The sequence below is a fragment of the Cavia porcellus genome, unplaced genomic scaffold, assembly GCF_034190915.1.
Source record: "Cavia porcellus strain 051 isolate PalLab524CR breed Dunkin Hartley unplaced genomic scaffold, mCavPor4.1 scaffold_8, whole genome shotgun sequence".
Taxonomy (NCBI): domain Eukaryota; kingdom Metazoa; phylum Chordata; class Mammalia; order Rodentia; family Caviidae; genus Cavia; species Cavia porcellus.
The window spans coordinates 44,436,418-44,454,693 of record NW_026947491.1 but is presented as its reverse complement, the minus strand read 5'-3'; the positions used below and the strand labels follow the sequence as shown (position 1 = coordinate 44,454,693).

The 18,276-nt window shown below is 55.6% G+C and overlaps 1 protein-coding gene across 9 annotated transcripts; it reads right to left on the bottom strand.

Moving 5' to 3' along the window:
* Nucleotides 1-33: 33 nt before the first annotated feature.
* Nucleotides 34-16,432, bottom strand: Tns2 (tensin 2). Of its 9 annotated transcripts, none has more exons than XM_063254808.1 (29): nt 16,275-16,432; nt 11,857-11,965; nt 11,367-11,404; nt 10,454-10,492; nt 10,158-10,196; nt 9,964-10,013; nt 9,607-9,778; nt 9,297-9,347; nt 8,719-8,841; nt 8,571-8,635; nt 7,668-7,751; nt 6,678-6,790; nt 6,529-6,589; nt 6,158-6,233; nt 5,792-5,921; nt 5,614-5,679; nt 5,425-5,538; nt 4,059-5,258; nt 3,762-3,912; nt 3,068-3,654; nt 2,868-2,957; nt 2,194-2,319; nt 1,908-2,000; nt 1,655-1,732; nt 1,423-1,500; nt 1,116-1,284; nt 954-1,022; nt 814-860; nt 34-661 (listed from the first exon to the last, which is right to left on the bottom strand). In XM_063254808.1, exons 1-29 carry the CDS (start codon nt 16,350-16,352, stop codon nt 288-290), a joined length of 4,470 nt encoding a protein of 1,489 aa, XP_063110878.1. In that variant the 5' UTR covers nt 16,353-16,432; the 3' UTR covers nt 34-287. The 9 variants fall into 9 exon arrangements, with proteins under 9 accessions (XP_063110878.1, XP_063110879.1, XP_063110881.1 ...); XM_063254809.1 differs by lacking the exon at nt 16,275-16,432 and adding an exon at nt 13,496-13,702; XM_063254813.1 differs by having other exon boundaries at nt 314-661; nt 814-843.
* Between the last annotated feature and the right edge of the window lie 1,844 nt (nt 16,433-18,276).

Genomic DNA, 18,276 nt, shown 5'->3' with positions numbered 1-18,276 from the left:
GACCTTCCTGTGAGCAAGGTCTCAACTCGCATAGAAGTTCGTAGAAATTCTTTATTAGACAAAAATAGACTCTCTTTTTTTTCCCCCCTATCCATGTGGTCCCACTCTGATCTCTGCTCAGAAGGGAAGTACAGAAGGGTGTGACTTGCTCCCCCACCTCTCCCTTCTCCCCACCATGCTGGGACCTGCAGCTGGGTGGAGCTGACATGGCCTGGTTCCTCTGCAGGCTGATGTTCTGCAGGTGGGGCTGTCCTGAACCCCTTTGGGGCTTAACTGCTGATACCTCCTCACCCTTCACATGCCCGTCTCTGCCATCTGCTCACATGCCAGATCATCTCATGGGCCCATCCACTTAGCTTAGCAGGCTGGGTGGGGGAAGAGCAATGGCCCAGGTCAGTGCCTGCTCCCTTTTCTTCAGGGAGGGTGTTCCTGGGGTACTTGGGCCAGGCCAGAGGAAGTGAGGGCTGTGAGGTGCTGGGAAGGGTGCAGTGTTGATGGGGGCTCTGAGCTTGTGGCCTTCCTTCATTTTCTCTGGCCCAGTAGAACTTTGGTGATGAAGGTGACAATGGCACCTGCAGGTTGGTCTGGGTCAAGCTCTGCAAAGAGGTGGCACACATTCTCCCAGGGGCTTCCTGGCTTCTTGGCCACAAAACCAAAGATCCTAGAGGAATAAAGCCAGGGTAGGGTGAAGCCTTCACATCCCTTTCACAGGGGACTGACTGACCATGGGTAGGCTGACATTCTCCGGGGCTAAGGAGAAAAGAGGTGTTGAGGCCCTGGGGGAGAAGGGCTGGGCTTCTGGGCGAGGCTTACTTGGAGGTGGTGCCATCTGGGTTGGTCCATCTGCAAGAGGAGAAGGGCTGTGAGGGAGTACAATGCAGGCATGGCTAGTGAAAGAGCTGGGCTGGGGTTGGCAGGATGCAGGGCTGGGGAAGGCTTGCAAGGAGGCTCACCTGTGATCCTGAGGGTCGATGCTAGAGAAGGTGATGCTGCTCACTGGATAATGGCGGCGGAAGAAAAGCCTGTGAGGAAGCAGGGAGGGTAAAAGGTTCACACTCAGGAGTCTGGGTCACCAAGGCCCTCACCAGTTCCTCGAGGCAGACACCCAGACTCACTTCCTTTGGTTATCTGTTAGTGTAATCCCCTGGGCTGAGACCTTGAAGTGGACCACAGCTGGTGTCGGGCGAGGGCTGCAGCTCAGGGCTGCAGAGCTGGCCTTGGCCACGGCTTGGGGGCCTGTCAGTGACTCTGTCTCCACTGAGGTCAGGTAGAGCACACTGCAGGCTAGAGGGCCAGAAAGTGGTCAGTGAGAGTGGATGGCACTGTGGGCTCCCAGGTGCTTGGTTGCTCCCCACCCCCATCAGTCCATGCACTTTCCCAAGCCAGTGATGTCAGAATGCATGGAAATCTGGGTATCACTACCTGCACCTTGACGCAGAAGGTCTGCTGCTGTGCTCATGTTGCTGGGCACTGAAGCTTCTGAGGCCTCCTCCAGAGGATCTGGGGGGAAATGAAGGCCAACAGTGAAGGTGAGAAGGAGGAGGAGCTTTCCTAGGAGCTAGAGAACTCCCTCTGTCAAGAGAGTTGGGAGCTGGGCTCTGGATTTTACCCTGGCTAGTAGGGCAGGGAGAGGTGAGGAACACAGATTACCCACCTTTACTGGGAATACACAGGCAGCACGGCAGGGAGATGGGGGAGATGGAATGTTGAGAGACCAAGGCGGACAGGCTGCCTGTGGGAGAGGAGGTAAGTGGACCCAGCTGTGGTCCACTTCAAGGTCTCAGCCCAGGGGATTACACTAACAGATAACCAAAGTAGGTGCATCTAGCATTCCCTTTGATCCTAAACTCTTTTAGCTTCTCCAGCAGCCAGCCTGGTGGAACCTTTCCCAGGCTTGGGCTTCTCACCAAAGTAGGGCTCGCTTGGACAGCCCTTGATCTTCACCCCTTTGGGCCCAGTCTCAATGAGGAAATGGCGGACCAGCTGTTCCAAGGGGTCCCCTGATAGGAGAGGAAAGGAAAGTAAGGCTTTACCATATCCCAGGTCCTTAGCTTCTCCATTGATGGGACTCTCCTCACAGTAGAAGTCTTTTCCTGCCTATCCCTAAGTGACATGCCGCCTTACTCCCACTATCTGGCCTCTGCAAGTTTTTCCCACCTCCTCATGCCTCCCTTGGACTTAGGCATTCTGTACCTTTCCAGGGTTGGGCACTGGGTGGAGGTGTAGCCACCTTGAGGGCCAGCCCATAAGCTCCTTGGAATGAATGACTGTCCCTGATCAGGAAGGCTCCAGGGTCCTTGTCCTTCAGCAGGGCAATGGCTGTAGGGCAGTGGATAGGGATCAGAGAGAGAAGTTTGCACAGTGGTTGGCTGAGCTGCATGCAGCCTTCTGCTAACAAGTTTCTAGGCCCCTGGCTCTGATTGCTGTAAGTGTGGGAAGAGTTTGGGGACAAAACTTTATCTATCTATCTATCTATCTATCTATCTATATCTCTCTTATCTATCTTCCATCCTTCCTTCTTTCCTTCCTTTCTTCCTTTCCTTTTTTTCTTTGAGACAGAATCATGCTACATAGTCCAGGCTTGCCTCATACTTGTGACCCTGATGCCTCAAATTTCCAAATACTGGGATTACAGGTGTGTACTGGTACACCCAGCCAGGGACAGAACGTTAGAGTTAACACAAGCTTTGACAGTGTTGAGTCTAACCCCCTTGGGCCCAAAGCCCAGAATCACCTGCTGCTGAGAGGTTTGGCCAAGGTAAACAAGCTGAACAGGAGGAGCCAAGGGTTTTGGCTAGGATTGGATTTACAAGCCAAAACAGAATCCCTGGAAGTTGGGGCAGGATGCGAGCAAGCTGGCTTCTCACCTTGGTCACGGGACAGGTGTGGCTTGTACCAAAATTTGGATGTATCCTGGACGAATTTGACATTGCTTTGGCTCTCTTGTGTAGGGGGCTCTAGGACAGAAAGGGGTGAATTCAGATCCCAGAATTATCCAGTCCCTAATTCCCCTCTCTGAGAGAATGTGTTCAGTCAGGGTTGCCCCACCCTCTCAAGGCCCTCATACCTGGGAGTTGGGTGGCATCTAGAAGTAGAGGTGCAAAGGTGACATGGTGACTGGTGCCTCTGGCTGGTGGTGATGCCTGTTCTAGGCCCCAGGATCCTGGCTGTTGCCCAGGCCCAGGGAGGTGGCGTTTTTCAGGAAGTGGAGGCTGAGTTGGGCCACTGGTCTCATAAGATGTGGCCAGGGGAAAGGCAGGTATGGGTGAGCTCTGAGGTGGCTCTGGGCTGGCCACAAGCCAAGGCATCTGGGTAGGCACAGGAGTGAGGGGGGACCCATCCGGGCTGTCTGGGGTGCCTCGAGGTCCCTGCCAGGGTGCATGGCGTAGGCCAGGCAGTGTGGTGGGCACAGGGCCCCGGGGACTAGCACTGTCTGACTGGCCCCCTGGGCTCCTTTCCTGAGGCCAGTTATTGGGTGAGCTGGGAGAAGAGGTTAAGGAGAAGGGACTCGAGTCCTGAGGCTCTGGCCCACTTCTTGCTGGCTGCTCAGGAGACTTCTCAGGGCCTCCCTGGGAAACAGGGAGCAAGGCCTCACTGGGACTCAGTCTATGAGTGGGTGCCGAGATGGGGGATCTGGTGTCCTGTTGTCGGGTACTGTATGGAGGAAGGAAAGATGGTCAGCAGAGCCCTGCTTAGAGCTCCCACCCCAGCACTGCCTTCTTGGACAAAGAAGTTGCGGCTTGCCCAGCCCCTCTGTGTACCTCTCCTTGCCCTGGACTGGGCTGCTGGTGTGCAGGGGTGTAGAAGGACCAGACAACTCTGAAGAGGTGCTGCACTGTGCATCTCGGGGGGACCGAGGCAGTGTGCTGTGCCCACTGGGGCCCTCCCTCCAGGACAGTGGCTCAGGAGACTCTGTGGTAAAGGAAAAGAGGAGGGGCTGTGAGCAGGAACCGGCTCTTGTATCTGGCTATTTCATACCCTGTACCTTCTTTCTTGGCTTCCTATGACCTTCTAGACCCTTCCTCTGCCTTAGGCATATCCATTCCAGTGACTCTCACCTGTAGATGCCGAGGGTCCTGCTGAAGCCTGTGGGTATTTGTCTCCTCGTTCTTCTACAGGGATCTCGTAGCTCAGCTTCCTGGGTTGTGGGTAGGGTGGGCTGCCCGGGGAAATGGAGCCAGCCCGTGGTGAGTGGGCACCAGGGCTAGGATGCCCTCTGCCCTCACCTGGAGATCCACATCTGTGAGGTACTCGTCCATATGCTGGGCAGTAACTGGGAACTGCTCCTCCATAGCCATAGGTCACCAGGGCAGGGAATCCTGGATGCCCATACCTGCTTTCAGGGCACAAGGCATAGGAGCAGCCTTCATGTGCTTCCTCAGCTGCCTTGGGTGGCTTCAGGCAGCTGTAGTCAGGCATTGGGGCATGGTGATGCCCATAGGCTGGCACTAGGAGAGGCAGTGTGTGCCCAGGCCGTACTGGGTGCAGGAGAGGCTTGCCAGCCTCACTGCTCCACCCCTCTCCAGTCTCCCTCTCTAGCCGCAGTCCATAAAGGGCTGCTGTGGGTACTGCCAGCTTCTCCTCACAGGTTGGGCATGAGCATAAGGCAGATACCCCAGGGTCCTCCAGGATCACCACCTCCCGGTAGCCTGGGCCACGGTAGCTGAAGTCCCCGTTGGCTGGCTTTGCCAGCTCAGGTGGATAGGGGTATGGCCCCTCAGACAGCGATCTGCAGAGGCGCCTCTTCTCCACAGGGGCCTCAGAATAGCCCTGGGGAGGACCTTCATAGCTCACGTAGGGCAGCCGCCGCCTCTCCAGGGTTCCCTCTGGCCGGTAGTAGCCCCCATTGGAGACCCCACAGGGTTCCCTGTAGGCCTGGCGGCAGGAGCAGTGTCGGCTGAGACTAGGCCTGTGTGTTGAATACATTCCGACGTGGGGCCCTCCGCTCACAGAGGGCTGCTCTTCGTCGTCTAGGATGGCTGTCTCGCGCCCGGCTCCCCTGCTCCCACTGGCCAGTCCACAGCCTCCCAGGAGGCGATCTAGCTCTAGCCGCTCAGCAGCTGTCGGGGGTGGCCGGCCAGGAGACTCAGCAGCTGGCTCTGTGGTCAGTGTGGATGAGTGACCAGAGTCGCTGCTGACAGAGAGCATGGGGGGCGGTGGTGGCTCTGGAGAGGGAGCTGGTGGAGTCTGACGGGGGGCCCGCTGCACCTGGGCATAAGGACTACCATCCAGGGGTCCCCGTGTGTGGGTCAAGGAGCCTGAGTGGGAAAGAGGGGCAGAGTTCATGAGCAGGGGTACTCTGGAGATTCCAGTGGGAGTTCCCTGCTGTCTCAGGAGGGGAGTATTTCTGGGGAGGAAAGTGTGTGCTCCCCACTCCCTGCCAAGGCTTTTCATTTCCACCTGCTCCAGGGCCACCCCACGTACTGTCCACACTGTCCTCATGGTGTTGGTTGAAGTTCTCATAGGAGTCCCAGCGCACGGCAGGCTCTGCAGTGTTGTAGTCCACAGAGATTGAAGGGTCATTCCGTGGGGTGTTTCCTATAAGGGTCACCCAGGGGTTGAGGAGCTGGGCCATACAACCTTCAGCCCCCTCATCCAAGTCCCCACTTTTACCTTTGATCTTCTCAGGGCTGGAGGAGAAGACAAACTCCACAGAGGCTTGAAAGGGGAACCTCTCATCTATGGGGAGGGGACAGTGAAAAGTCAGGCCCCGCCCCCATGTCCCTTTCCTACCTGCTGTTACCTGGCCAGCCTCACAGAGCTCCAGCTCCCATACACTGGCATGACTTACCTGCCCAGGCCTCGTCCAGCTGGTCCTTGGGGAAGGTGAGTCTTGGTCCATGGATGGTGCACGTGTGGAACTGGACTCGGAACACAAGAGTACGGTCTGTTCCCCGGCTACCCTTGTGATAGCAGGTTACCTGGGGAGGGGGGAGGTGGACAGTCAGGCCTTCATGTACACATTGTTCTGCTCTGGGGACTGCCTAGTCACAGCTTCTGTCCTACCTCAAGCTCAAGGTGACCACTCCATCGAGGGGATTCCCCTTTTCCCTCTCTAGGCTGCCTTGCATAAGTTTCCAGGTGACCATGCAGGCCTCAGGATACAGCCCACCCCCTCTCTATTCCTGCGCTCTCTTTGTTGCTAGAATCCTCTCACCATAACATCGCCTTTGAGGAGGAGGGCTGGTTCCAGGCTGATGCAAATCTGCTGCGGACCAGGACCTGAGATGTGACTATAGGGCAGACAGAACTAAGTCAGAGGCAATGGGTAAATGCAGAGATGGCTCTGTAGTCATGAGGGAGCTGGGAGATTAGAGTGGACTATGCAAGAGAGATGGTCAGATGAGCCTCAGTCTTTCCATCTATAAAATGGTTTCTATGATGACAGTATTAATTTTTCAGATGTAGTGGTTGGAGCCAGGTCTGGGTAGCTCAGGTCTGGGGAGGCCAGAAATGCAGGCTTCCAGATAGCAGAGCAAGGGAGGCGTTGGCCATGGAAGGTCAGGAGCTTGGGAGCAGAAGACTTACTAGACTCCAGATGTATACACAAGCTGCATGGACTGGTATATTTTGAGGAAGGGCTGGAAGCCTGGAGGGATGGAGGAGAAGGTGCATGATGGGTGCTGAATGGAGGGAATGGGAGTGGCCTTCCCTGTGGAGTACTCAGGTGGACTCACCTGTGCTGGGTTCAAAGGCTGGCAGCATGGGCACAAGCACATAGTGAAGAAAAAGAGGGCTACTATTCATCCGGATGGAGCCGGACAGCAGCCCACTGAAATAGCTGATATACCTGGTGGAAGAGTGTCCAGGACAATGTAAGTCCCCTCCTCTGGAGGGCTCTTTGTGTCACTTCAACCACCCACACCCCACACAAGCCTCGTCAGCTCTCCCTTACCTTCCAGCTCACTGGAAAGTTCTTCCCTGCATCTGACTCAGTCTCTCCTGTTCTCAAAGGTTTTGTTTGTACTTGCCATTCCCTCTACTTGGAATGCGAGATCTCCTGGATCTCTGCTTCATGTTATACTGGCAGGCCTTCCTATCCCACAGTCTCTCTTTATCACAAGGCTAGGTTTCCTCCTTTCTTTTTTCTTCCTTCCTTCCTTTCTTTTTTCTTCTCCTCTCTCCCTGTCTTTTTTTTTTTTTTTTTTTTTTGTCTTTTTCATTTTTATTGGTACCAGGGATCAAACTCATGACTGTCTGCTTGCAAGGCAGGTGCTTATGCTGCTGAGCTAAATCCCCAGCCTCTACTAAATCCCCAGCCCCTTCTCCCTCTCTTTTTAGGTACCAGGGATTGAACCAAGGACCCAGGCATCACTGAGCTACATCCCTAGTCCTTTTTATTTTTTAATTTTGAGACAGAGTCTCACTAAATTGCCAGGCTAGACTCCAAATTTTAATCCTCCTGCCTGAGTCTCTCAAGTAACTGGGATTACAGGTGTGAGCCACTGCACAAGGCTTAGCTTCACAGAATTTATCATTATCCAGAATGATCTGATTCCCAGGCTTGCTGCCTTCTACCATGCTAACACATCAGCTCCACAAGAGCAGGGACCTTGTTTGTTCTGATTTCTCATCACTGAGGACAGTCCCTGGCACATACAGGTTGCCCAGTTAAGGTATGCGGCATGAACAAGAGAACTCATCTTCTACCTGGTCAAGCTACTTACCGGCGCTGAGAAGGGTGCAGTTCTGTGGCCACCTTGTCTTCACAGAATTTTCGCATGGTGAGAGTAGCCAGTGCCTGGTCTGCCCTGGGGAGTTTGGAACCAGTTTGGGGGTTTATGAATAGTTTTGTCCTGGTCACCCATCCCAAAGTCACAGGGAAGTGGAGGCCTAGAGTGGTGACAGAACTACAAGTACCATATAATGGTCATTTGACTAGTTGTTGAGCTTTAGGCAATTGTTCCCTGGACTTTACTTTTGTCATCTGAAAAATGGGGCAGTAAAACTAGGTTATGGGTCAAATTGTGTCCCCCCCCCCAAAAAAAAAAAAAAGATATGTACCTTAGAATGTACCTTCACCTTATGTGGAAACAGGGTCTTGCAGACATAACTAGTTAAGATGAGATCATGCAGGAGTAAGGTGAACCCTTAACCCAATTCAATTGGACCTTATAAGAAGAGAAGAAGTACCGCTTCTTGGCCTTTTGGCTAAGGTCAAGTGTAGAATAGAAGAGAAGAGGATACATAGATACCACGTGACAACAGAGGCAGAGGCTGGAGTGAGACAGCTACAAGCCGGGTTGCTGCTCCCAGCAGAAGCTAGAGGCAAGGAAAGGTTCAATCCAGAGTTACAGAGAGAGCAAGGGTCTGCTGACACCCTGATGCTGGGACTTCTAGTTTCTAGAATCATGAATTCTGTTACTTTAAACCACCCAGTCTGTGGTATTCTGTTATGGCAGTCCTAGGAAACTAAAAGAAGTCACCTGCTGGAGACTATGAGGAAGTACAAGCCATAAGGAGATGGGACGTCAAGTTTACAGAGAGGTGCTTTCTGAACACACAGGCAGCCTCCTACAGGAGCTCAGGATGGCCCCTGGGAAATTGGTGCTCAGGTGACAGAGCCTCACCCTGCAGAGATCTTGCTGTAGTGCATATAGGCAGAGACGATGACCCCGAGCTTGCCTTTGCTTCCCTGAGAGACAGAGAGACAGGGATGGAGAGGCTGTGGGGCCCCAGACTGAGGGGTCCCCAGTTGTGCCCGAGGCCTTAGCCCACCTTGCAGTACAGTACGACCACATGCTGCGCATCAGCACTGAGCCACGTCTCCATGGCTTTGCAGATGGAGCAGAGTTTGTCCAGAGGTGGGGCATGCAGCTCAGGCCAGCCAAAGTCCTGGACCTGCAGACACAGGGTGCAAAGAGGAGTGCAGGAACACAGAGAGATGGGTGGGGGTGCAAACAGACAAGAGGCAGAGGTCTGGGGCAAGGTTAGGGGCCTGCCCCAGCACTTTCTGTTTAAAAATTGCTTTCTTTGGGCCAGGGATGTAGCTCAGTGGCACAAGACCCTGCCTGGCAATGCAAGGTCCTGAGTTCAATTCCAGGTACCAAAAAAATTGTTTACTTTTATTTTTGGTCTGTTTAACACCCCACCCACCTCCAGTGCTTTCTTTACACATACGGTACGCTGATACCTGCTGCTCATGTTTTGGGGCAACTCAAGTGATTTCGGAGTCATGTGTAAAAATGTTTAAGAGTGAAATGCATGCCACCTGCTACTATTAATAATGAGGAGGCAGGGGTCTTCTTGGGCCAGGGTGGTTCGGTTCGGTGGCTAGGTAGGCCATTTCCCCTTACCTTAGGGTTTAGGCGGGTCAGGTCATGTCTTTTCTCTGAAAGGTTGAAGAGCTGAAATGGAAGGTGGGGCTCTAGATGAAAGTGGCCACAGATATTGTGGAGCAGGAGGTGGACACACAGTAAGAGTCCTTTAAAATAAGGAGGCAGCTAAAGCTGCGGCCCAGGATCCGCCCCCTCTCAAGACTTGTTGCCCTCTGGTGCCCTGCCCCTGGTCCCTTCCTTGCCTTCGGGCTGACCAGTGAGTAGCCTCGCCCGTCTATGGACCTCCCAGCCCTCTCATTGGCTATCTTTGATCGGTCCCGCCCCTTACCAGGTACTTGTCTCGGTGCTTGGATTGCAGCACGTGGGCCAGCTCCCGCAGGTGGCCCCGGTGCCTCTGTTCTTCTGGCTGCGCTGGAAAGGCAGCAGCCAAGATGCGCTCAGTCACATATGTGAGGTCCAAGTCCCAGCGCCGCTCCATGAGGGGGTCCAGGCTGAAACTCCTGGAAGGGAAGTTGAAGCGGCCGTAGGGGACACAGAGGCAGGGTGTCACAGACACTCTCGGTTTGGCCAACTAAGGGTGAGTGCATGCAGGAGGATACATTCTGGGCAGGGGGCTATCTCCGGGGCTTTGGAGGGGGCACTACCCTGGACAGAGGTGTGGGGCCACCTCCTAGCCCACACTGACCTGGGCAGAGTGCTGCGCTGCTTTGAATGGTTCAGGGACTTGGTGGATCCCTGGTGGGCGAGAGAATGTGACTGGACATCTCACTAGGTGCCCTCATTTTAGGCTCCTCGTCCAGAGTTCCATATTTTGTACTCAGGAAAATTAAGTCTCTAATCCCAGAACCACCTGTCCCCTCTTCCCCAGCATCACCTTACCAAGTGCTCTATGCGCCTTACTGGGGCTGTGTTTCGTCGCTAGAGAGAGATGGGAGGGGAAATGGGAGTGGTTAGGGGGGGTGGGACTAGGGGGCGGCCAGGTATGTCCACACCCTGGGAGAAAGAAGAGTCCACCCTGAGCAAGCCCAAAGGGACAAGAGCAAGAGGGCTCAGCTATTTTTTTCTTTCTGGCCAGAAAGACCACTACCCACAGCACACGATTTTAGGTAACCTCCATAAACCTTTGGACACCCACTCAGGAGTCCCTTGCTGCTCTGCCCATCCAGCATACTCACCAGCTCCGCGGGGGGCAAGGCCTGGCAGGACGAAGTCACCTGGAAGGGGATGGAATAAGGGGCTGAGCTCCAGTGAAATGGGCTTTCCTGGCCTTCAGTTTCCGCAAGAAGGTGGAGGGGCTGTCAGCAGATGGGTGCAGGCTCCAGCTGAGGTTCCTCTATTTAAGGGAGTCTTCCTTCTGGCCTCTCAATCCCCCACCCCGTGGGCCCCCAACTTGTTGCTCTTGGCTCTCAGCCCCCTGCCCACACAGACCCCCATTCATTCAGCCTCAGGACAGGAGTTATATATAGAGCCATACCGGCAAGCCATGGCCAGGGGCGGACACTGGCCTCTTTCACCGGGAGACCCCGCCCTTGGGCATACAGCTCCTCAAAGCCAGCTCCAAGGACCTGGGGGACCCCCCCCCCAACTACCATCACCACTTGCACACTGCAGGAGGAGGACTATCTCAGATCCCCAGTGGACAGTGAGTCATCTACCTGGGACAGTGGGAGGGTCCAGGACAAGACCTTCCCAGGCATCCTGAGGACCCTTTCCCAGAGGGGAGGCACAGCCCATCCGGCTGCCCTGTCTCTGAAATACTGCTCTCTCCCCACCCACCCCACCCTTCCTCCTCCCTGTTCTCCTCCTCTGTCCCACCCCCATTCTCACACCAGCTGCAGCCTGGGCACAGCACCAAGACAAACGCCACCCACCGCCACCGCCACACTGTCCACCCGCCTGCCTGCGCCTGGGCCAGCCCTCAAGGGGTGGAGTAGGGTGGTTCTTAAAGGGCCCAGCACAGCATCCCTTGCCACTTAGGAGGGGGTGCCCAGTGATGAAAAGGGAAGCCTGGAGAGTTGATGTCATGTGGCTGGGGAAGTGAAAGGAACCCCAGGGCTCACAAATCAGGTAGAAGAAGCAGATACTTACCTTTGCTTCACATTTTCTGTGTGTAGCCACCTTGCAAACTAGAGTGGAGAAGGGGAGAAGAGAGGTTAACAAGGGTCCATGGGGTCAATGGAAGGGGCCCTCTGCCATCTCCCCCGGTCCTAAAAGCAGACTCAACCTCAGCTATACCGGGTGGCCAGGTGGGGTAGGCAGGGATTTGAGTGTAGCAGTGGGTACTACTGCCCAGACTAGGGATGGCAGCCAGGGGTCATCCTCTCGGACAGACAGCAGCGAGGGAAGCCAAAAGGAAGTGCCCCAGTCATAAGTCAGGATGAGAAGTGGTAGAGTGTCTTGGGTCTCCTGGGTGGTACTTGGTGTGCCATGGGGAGGCAGGGTTGTCTCTTGGCTGCCGTAGTGTCCACTGGAGAAGCAGCTCACACTACAGTTTCTGTCACATGAGTTGACCCCAGGAGCTATGCAGCTTAGTGGTGCTGGACATAGGGTCTTATAGCCACAAGGTGTAGAGTCTCACCTCTGCATGAGACGCCTGTCCCATCGATGGTCACTTTACACACTGCGCACACTGGAGCTTTCTTCCGGAAAACCTTCTCCCGGAAGCTATGTGGCTCGGCTTTCTTAGGCTGTGGGTCAGGAGGCAGACCAGCAAAGGCATGAGTTCCCAGCGGGCCCATCTTCTGACCTTATCTCTTCAATACTTTCCTTCCTCTATTCCCTACTAGCTCTCAGACTCATAGGATACACTTGGCCACAGCCATTTCAGGGCAGTCACGGGCCTGTCCTCATCAGGGCTTGGAATGTGACCCTTGCATCACCTTTGCTGGGTCAGCTCCTCCCCAAGGGATCATTCAGAGCCCTCACGTGGCCCTGCTGTGTGATACCCTTGTCACCAGGGGGGAGTGTGCTCTGCTCTGACACTATCATCTTGCCTGCCCAGATGAAGGGCCATGTATAGAGTGAGCAGGAGTCTGGATACTTATGTGGTATCAGATACACAACCCCAGACTGAGCCCAGCCAGCCCAAGCCAGGAGTGGCCCCAGGCAGTCCTGCTCCCTGGCTCCTGCTGTCCCCAGCTCTAGGCAGCTGACGTTCCCCCTCCCTCCCCCACGGTCAGAACAACATGTTTACTCTTTGTGCATTGAGGCGGCAGACAGCAGTTGTGTGTGTGTGTGTGTGTGTGTGTGTGTGTGTGTGTGTGTGTGTGGTGGAGGGGAATGTAATGCAGAGAGAAAGGAATGACATTCAGAAGAGATGTCCAGCTGCTTTGTGGCCCTGGATATAGTTCCCAGTCACTTCTCAGGTGGGATTCACTGAGGAGGGGGTAGACAGATACCCTGCCCGGCCCTCCCCAGCCAGAGGCACAGTGGGGCAAGAAGAGGTTGGGATTCTTGACACTGTCTGGACCCATCGCTCGGTCCCATCCTGCTGAAGGTTCCCTCATGGACTCTCATTTCAGGCTCTTTCTCTTATCCTGGCTGAGAACACTTTTTTGGTATCTGTCTTTTCTATCCATTTTTCTTCTGCTGCCCAGTTCCCTTACCCAAACCTTCAGGAGTATTATCTCAGGTTGTCCTGCACTGCCTCTGGGTAAGGCTGGGGACAAGTAGGGAAGGGGAGTGACAGAGACCCAGGAACACGTCTAGTCTCTCGACTGTCCTTGGAACTTTCCTGGGCTGGGCCAGCCTGTAGGACCCACTTGATACCTGGGTGCAAATGGTGTTAATACATATACGGTAGGAAGCTAAGCACAAGTTTAAAGTACTGCAGACCTGGACTCCTTCCCGCCTTTCTCGCCACCCTTCCATCCATATCCCTGCAGGCTTCCCTGTCCAGGGAAGAGGCCTGGTCTCTTAGCTCTGCTCTTGGGCTCTAGGATAGTCCTTGGCTCAGGTTTGGGAGACCAGGACCCCCAGGGCTGGTCCAAGCTCCAGCCAGGAAAGGGACAAACAGATAGCAGGATACAGTCCAACCCAAACATCTGCTGGTCCTGTAGCCCTGCCACTGGGGCCCAGATGAATAGGGGCTGCAGGGCAAGGGGAGCGGGCTGAGGACTCTGGAACTGGGAAGAGAGTCTGGCCACAACTTGGCCCCTCCCTCCCCCACTACCCACACCTCCACCCAGCATGTTTGCCCAGTCACTAGGCACTCCTACCCTGCTGGTGGCCCGGCTGCTGTCCCTCCGCCCCAGGGCTCTGAGCAGCCTCTCCACGGGGCTGCTGGACTTCATGGTGTCCGGCTGGTTGGGGTGCCTGAACAATGCTGGGGCCTGGCCCGGGGCTTCCTGGAAGCTGCCTGGTGGGAGGCAGCTGCTTCCCCTGGGTGGAGGGCAGGCTGTCTGGCTGGTGTGAGAAGAAGCCTGGCCCTGGAAGTGGAGGGAAGTGCAGGCGGGAAGGGGGCAGGTCGCTGCTCCAGGAAGTGGGGGGGGGGGGAGGATGTGAGGGAGGCCAGGAGATCAGATTCCCAGGATCTACCCTGCTGGGAGCTTCAGCCCAGGATCTTTTGCTTCCCAATCCTGTCTTGGAGCTGCCCTATACTCTGTAATCCACCCTACCCAGGGATCTACAGGGATCCTTGGTCCTGAGATCGGCCCCTCTGGGGTTGGGTGGGACTTCAGGTCTCAAGAAAGGGCTCAAGGGCCAGTGGAGAACACTGTGTCCCAGCCGGCCTGAGCTTGAACTCTCAGGCTCCCTGGGGACTTTCCATAAGGAGGGAGTAGAGCTGGGAACCACTACCCAGAGTGCTCCAGAAGCCAGTGTCCTGAGGATCAGGGGACATGAGACTGAGAGGCAGTTTCCTGCCTCAATTTCACTGGTTGTGATGTAGGAAAAAGGGGATACACTTGCCTGCCCTCACCCCCACACACCTGTAAGGCCCAGTTCCAGCCAGAAGACTGCCTTGCCTAAAAGAGGGATCCATTTTCTTTCTGCAGCCCAAAGCATCCGAAGCCCTTCTCTTGAGGTTCCCCACCTGCTCTGCTCCACAGTCCCTATACTCCCATTCCTTGGCTTTGTTTCAGCTACACCTTGTAACATCCCTAGTCCTGCACCCCAGACTGCAGAGTTAGGTCAGCCCTGAGCCTGAGTCTACCTTCAAGACTCTCCTCGCTTTGCTTGCCTTCCTCACTGGACAGAAGGCTCCTTCCTAAAGAGTACTCTACCCCTTCCAGGGCCTCCTCCTGGGAACATGGCCAACTTCCTGTCCCAAGAGTCAAGGGAAAAGAAGTGGATGGGGCCTTGAAAAGGGGCAGTAATCTTCCTAATGCATACAGGTTAGTGACTTGGGAGTCCTCAGCCCCAGTCCCTGGACAGCAGCCTTTTAGACTGGCTGAAGCTGTCACTTGAGAGAATGTGCAGCTGGGCCCCTTCATTTGCATGGTATTTACTGAATGTTCCAGTCTCAGGCAGCTCCCCCAGATCTGGCTTCTCCCTTGGGTTCCTTCACTGCCCTCCTCCTCCCTCATGTGCATTCTGATGGAGGACTGGTATAATCCTGCATTTTCTGGGATCCCTGTTCAGATATTTCTGGGGACCTCCCTGCCTGGACTGGGCCTAGACTGCAGTTTCTCCTTAAAGCTCCACTTTTCTAGACCAGGAAATCTGTGCCCAGGGTATCTTGGCCAGGAGGTGGCATAAGTGGAAAGGTCCAAGTCTCTAGCCTGTAACTAGAGAAGGAATCTGGCTCTGCAACTCAGCCCCACATTCCCACCTCCCAACTGGCCTGGCCTGGTCCAGCACCCAGCCCTGCTGGGATGAGAGGGAGCACCGCGGCAGGTGGGGGTGACTTGTTTTTTCCCCCATTCCTCCTCTACTCTTCAGGCACACAGCCTTGACTAGGACCTCTAGCATGCTGCTTCCTATCCCTGCTGTCTCCAGAGGAGCTGAAAGCCCTCTCCCCAGAAGAGGTCCCCAAACAGCCTCCAACGGTCACTGGTCTCAGACCCTGACCATCCAGGCCCAGCAAGGCAGTGCCCAGCAGTGACTGCAGCAAAGGGGGTGTTGCTAAGTTGTGTGTTGGGTGGCCACCATCCCTGTGACTTTGAGTCCCTTCCAATACTGTGGAGCACCTCGAGGAAGGGTGGGAAAGGATCTCTAAGACCTTGTAAGGAAAAGTAGCTGACTGGCAGATGGGTAGGTGGGTATCACCAGACCCCCTTGGGCCCTCACATTCTGGTGGCTAGGTCTAGGAACATTCCAATTTGTCAATCTTTCCCCCAGCTGGGCCCCCTTTCTCCGAAGCTCAAGCCCCGTGGGTTTGTCTAGAGAAACCCTTCCGCCCACAACCCCCCTCCCCTTCCTAGAAATAGCTGTGGTTGGATGACAGGCTGGGAGCCTGGCCACGGAGGAGGGGTGAGGCCCAGGGAAGGAGAGGGGAAAAGAGGGCGGTGCTCAGCAGTATGCCCAGAGGAGTCCGGAGTTTGAGGGAAGCAGAAAAGGATTGGTGTGTGGGCTGGGGAGGAGATCAGACTCATTGGTGCCTGGTTTGACCTGTGCCCCTAGACACGAAGATGTAGAGGAAAACGCTCCTGCACCCGTACATACACTGCCCGGCCAGGGCCTGCGCACCGCTGCCAGCTGCAGCGGGCCGTGTCTACAACACGCGATCCGCGCCTGGCCTAGTGGGTGGTAGTGCAACCGGGCCGCCAAGCCCGACTGGGTGAGCGCCCCGGACGCGGAAAGGCGGGGCAGCCCGGGCGAGGGGCACCCGCTGTGCCCCGCCTCCTGATCACCTTCCCGGCCTTCAAGCATCCCCCAGAGCTGCGGCCCGCCTTGGGCCGGGCTCAGCCCCGGAGGCACAGCCTGTCCCACAGTACCCCCCGACCCCCGGTGTCCCCGCGCCCCCTGGCGCTCGCCCTGGGCACTGCTCCGGTGGTGCGACGCAGCGGCCGACGTCGGCCAGCCCTTCCTTCCTCCCTGCGAGGCGCGGCCACTCACCTGCGGGGGGCGCCCAGCGGGGCGGGGGCGCGGCGGGGCGGGGCGGCAGCAGCAGGGGGCGCCCCCGGGCCATCCCATCCCGGGCGACCACACCGCTGGACGGGCAGAAGGCGCGGTGCGGCGGGAGCGGGCGTTCGACAGGCTGCCTCCCGCCCCCGCCGCGCTGCTGCGCCCGCCCGCGGCTGTCGCCTCCGCCCGCCCTCGCGGCTCCCTCCTTCCGCGGCTCCAATCCCCACGTTCCGCCGCTCCCCGCCCCCGGCCGCCTCCTTTCTCCCTCTTCTCCCCACCTTCTCCCTCGAAGCCGCGCTCGCCGAAGGCTGGGAGGAAGAGAGCGCACAGACTGGCCGAGCCCGCTAACTCAGGCTTACCGGGCTCTTGCAGCCAGGGAATAGAGCTGGGCAAAGATTTGGAAGAACAGGGGACACCCGGAGACGGTGACCAACAGTCGAGAAAGAGATGGGTCAGCGGCGCAAGGGGAGAAGAAACACGTGAGCCAGACGCAGAAGGAAAAGAGCACAGAAGAGAAAAATGGACACAGAAAATGGCCCGGAAGCCTCAGCCTCTCCCTGCGGCCCCTCCTCAGGAGTTTATGTGAGATCTGGCCCGATTCGCTGGGACGCCAGAAGAGGTGAAGACACCTGGTTGTCCCAAGTCGCTGAACACCGCTCGTGGTCCTCCTTCTACCTCACGAGAGACTTCTGTGCCGTTTCTTCTCCCAAGAGGACTCAGAGCAGATTCAAGCTCACATCCCAGCCCAAAGCAACCCAAATAATCCTAATTCCGTCGCGGGGTTTGCAGTTGGGCCATCGCTAGGATCTTACTTTTAACGCAAGTCCCAGACTTCCCAGTGGAAATTCTTCTTGTATTATTTAATCTCATGCCTATCTTTTGCACTGTCTGTATCTGGTACTGGATAGGAACTTCTTGATCTGAGCTAATGGGCCACAGAGCTGGTTTGTGCTACTCTAAGTGGAGGACAAGGATGAAGTCCGGATGTCTTAGAAGCTCTGAGTCTGTTGCTATTCCAGATTTCCCAGCTTTCTTTAGCAGCATTTCTTTTTGCAGTACTAGGGCTTGAACAGGGCTTTGCTCATGCTAGGCAAGTGCTCTGCCACTGAGCTATGCCTTCCAGCACTGAGCATTTCATGAAATTCTCCCGATGTTACCCTCCCCATTGCGGTTTCCATGATGAAAACTGGAGGGGTAAGAGAGGATTCTGTGAGGCCAGTGCCCAGGGCTCCATGCCCAGTACCTGTCCAAAGCAGCCAGCACTGCTGGCTCCAATGTCCTCTGGGCCTCCTTGTCTCATCTCAGCTGAATCCCTTCTATGCTCTTCTTTGACAAAGGCTGGAAAGTCTGGTTCTGATTACAAAGGGGTGGAGTACCCAATTCATCTGGCTGCAGGGAAGAGGCTGTGAAGCAGGACGTGGTGACAGTGTGGATTCCTCTAGAGACTGGCATTGGGAGGGGATGGATATGGTGGGAATGGGAAACCTTGATTTTACTGCTGTTGGCCAAGTTAGTGCTCAGTGGGCAGTTTCAATAGCTGGAGCAGTGGGAGTCACTGGGGGGCTGGAGAAAGGGATGAGAGAGGATCTGAGAAGGTATGGGGGGGGGAGGTGCAGGGACAGACAGCAGTTGGGGAGAAGCCAGAGTGTGGCAGGGAATGGAAGCTACCAGGAAAGGGCAAGGCTGAAGGTCATGGTGTATTTTGACAAGCAGGCAGTCGTTTGATCCCTGGTACCGATAAAAAGGAAAAAGACAAAAAAATTCCTCATACTCAAATTTCCTCATACTCAAAAATTCCTCATTTGATTATGTAATCAAATAACATGACATGTGGAAATTTGTTCATTTCTTATGAGCCTGCAGCTAGCTGTTTTCACCTAGCCCTTCCCAGTGTTCCTCAGAGCCCCAGGGGTGCATGCCTTGGAAGTAGGTTCAAATCTAAAGGCACAGAGGAACTTGATTGGATCCCAGAGAGGTGGTTAGGGCTAGAACT

What these genes read in the sequence shown, in the direction of transcription:
- Tns2 (XM_063254808.1), bottom strand. Translation starts at nt 16,352, where the DNA reads ATGGGATGGCCCGGGGGCGCCCCCTGCTGCTGCCGCCCCGCCCCGCCG. An exon ending in TGGTCGTACTGTACTGCAAG is followed by an intron (nt 8,636 to 8,718) that starts GTGGGCTAAGGC and finishes TCTGTCTCTCAG; the next exon opens with GGAAGCAAAGGCAAGCTCGG. An exon ending in CCAGTCCAGGGCAAGGAGAG is followed by an intron (nt 3,655 to 3,761) that starts GTACACAGAGGG and finishes TCCTCCATACAG; the next exon opens with TACCCGACAACAGGACACCA.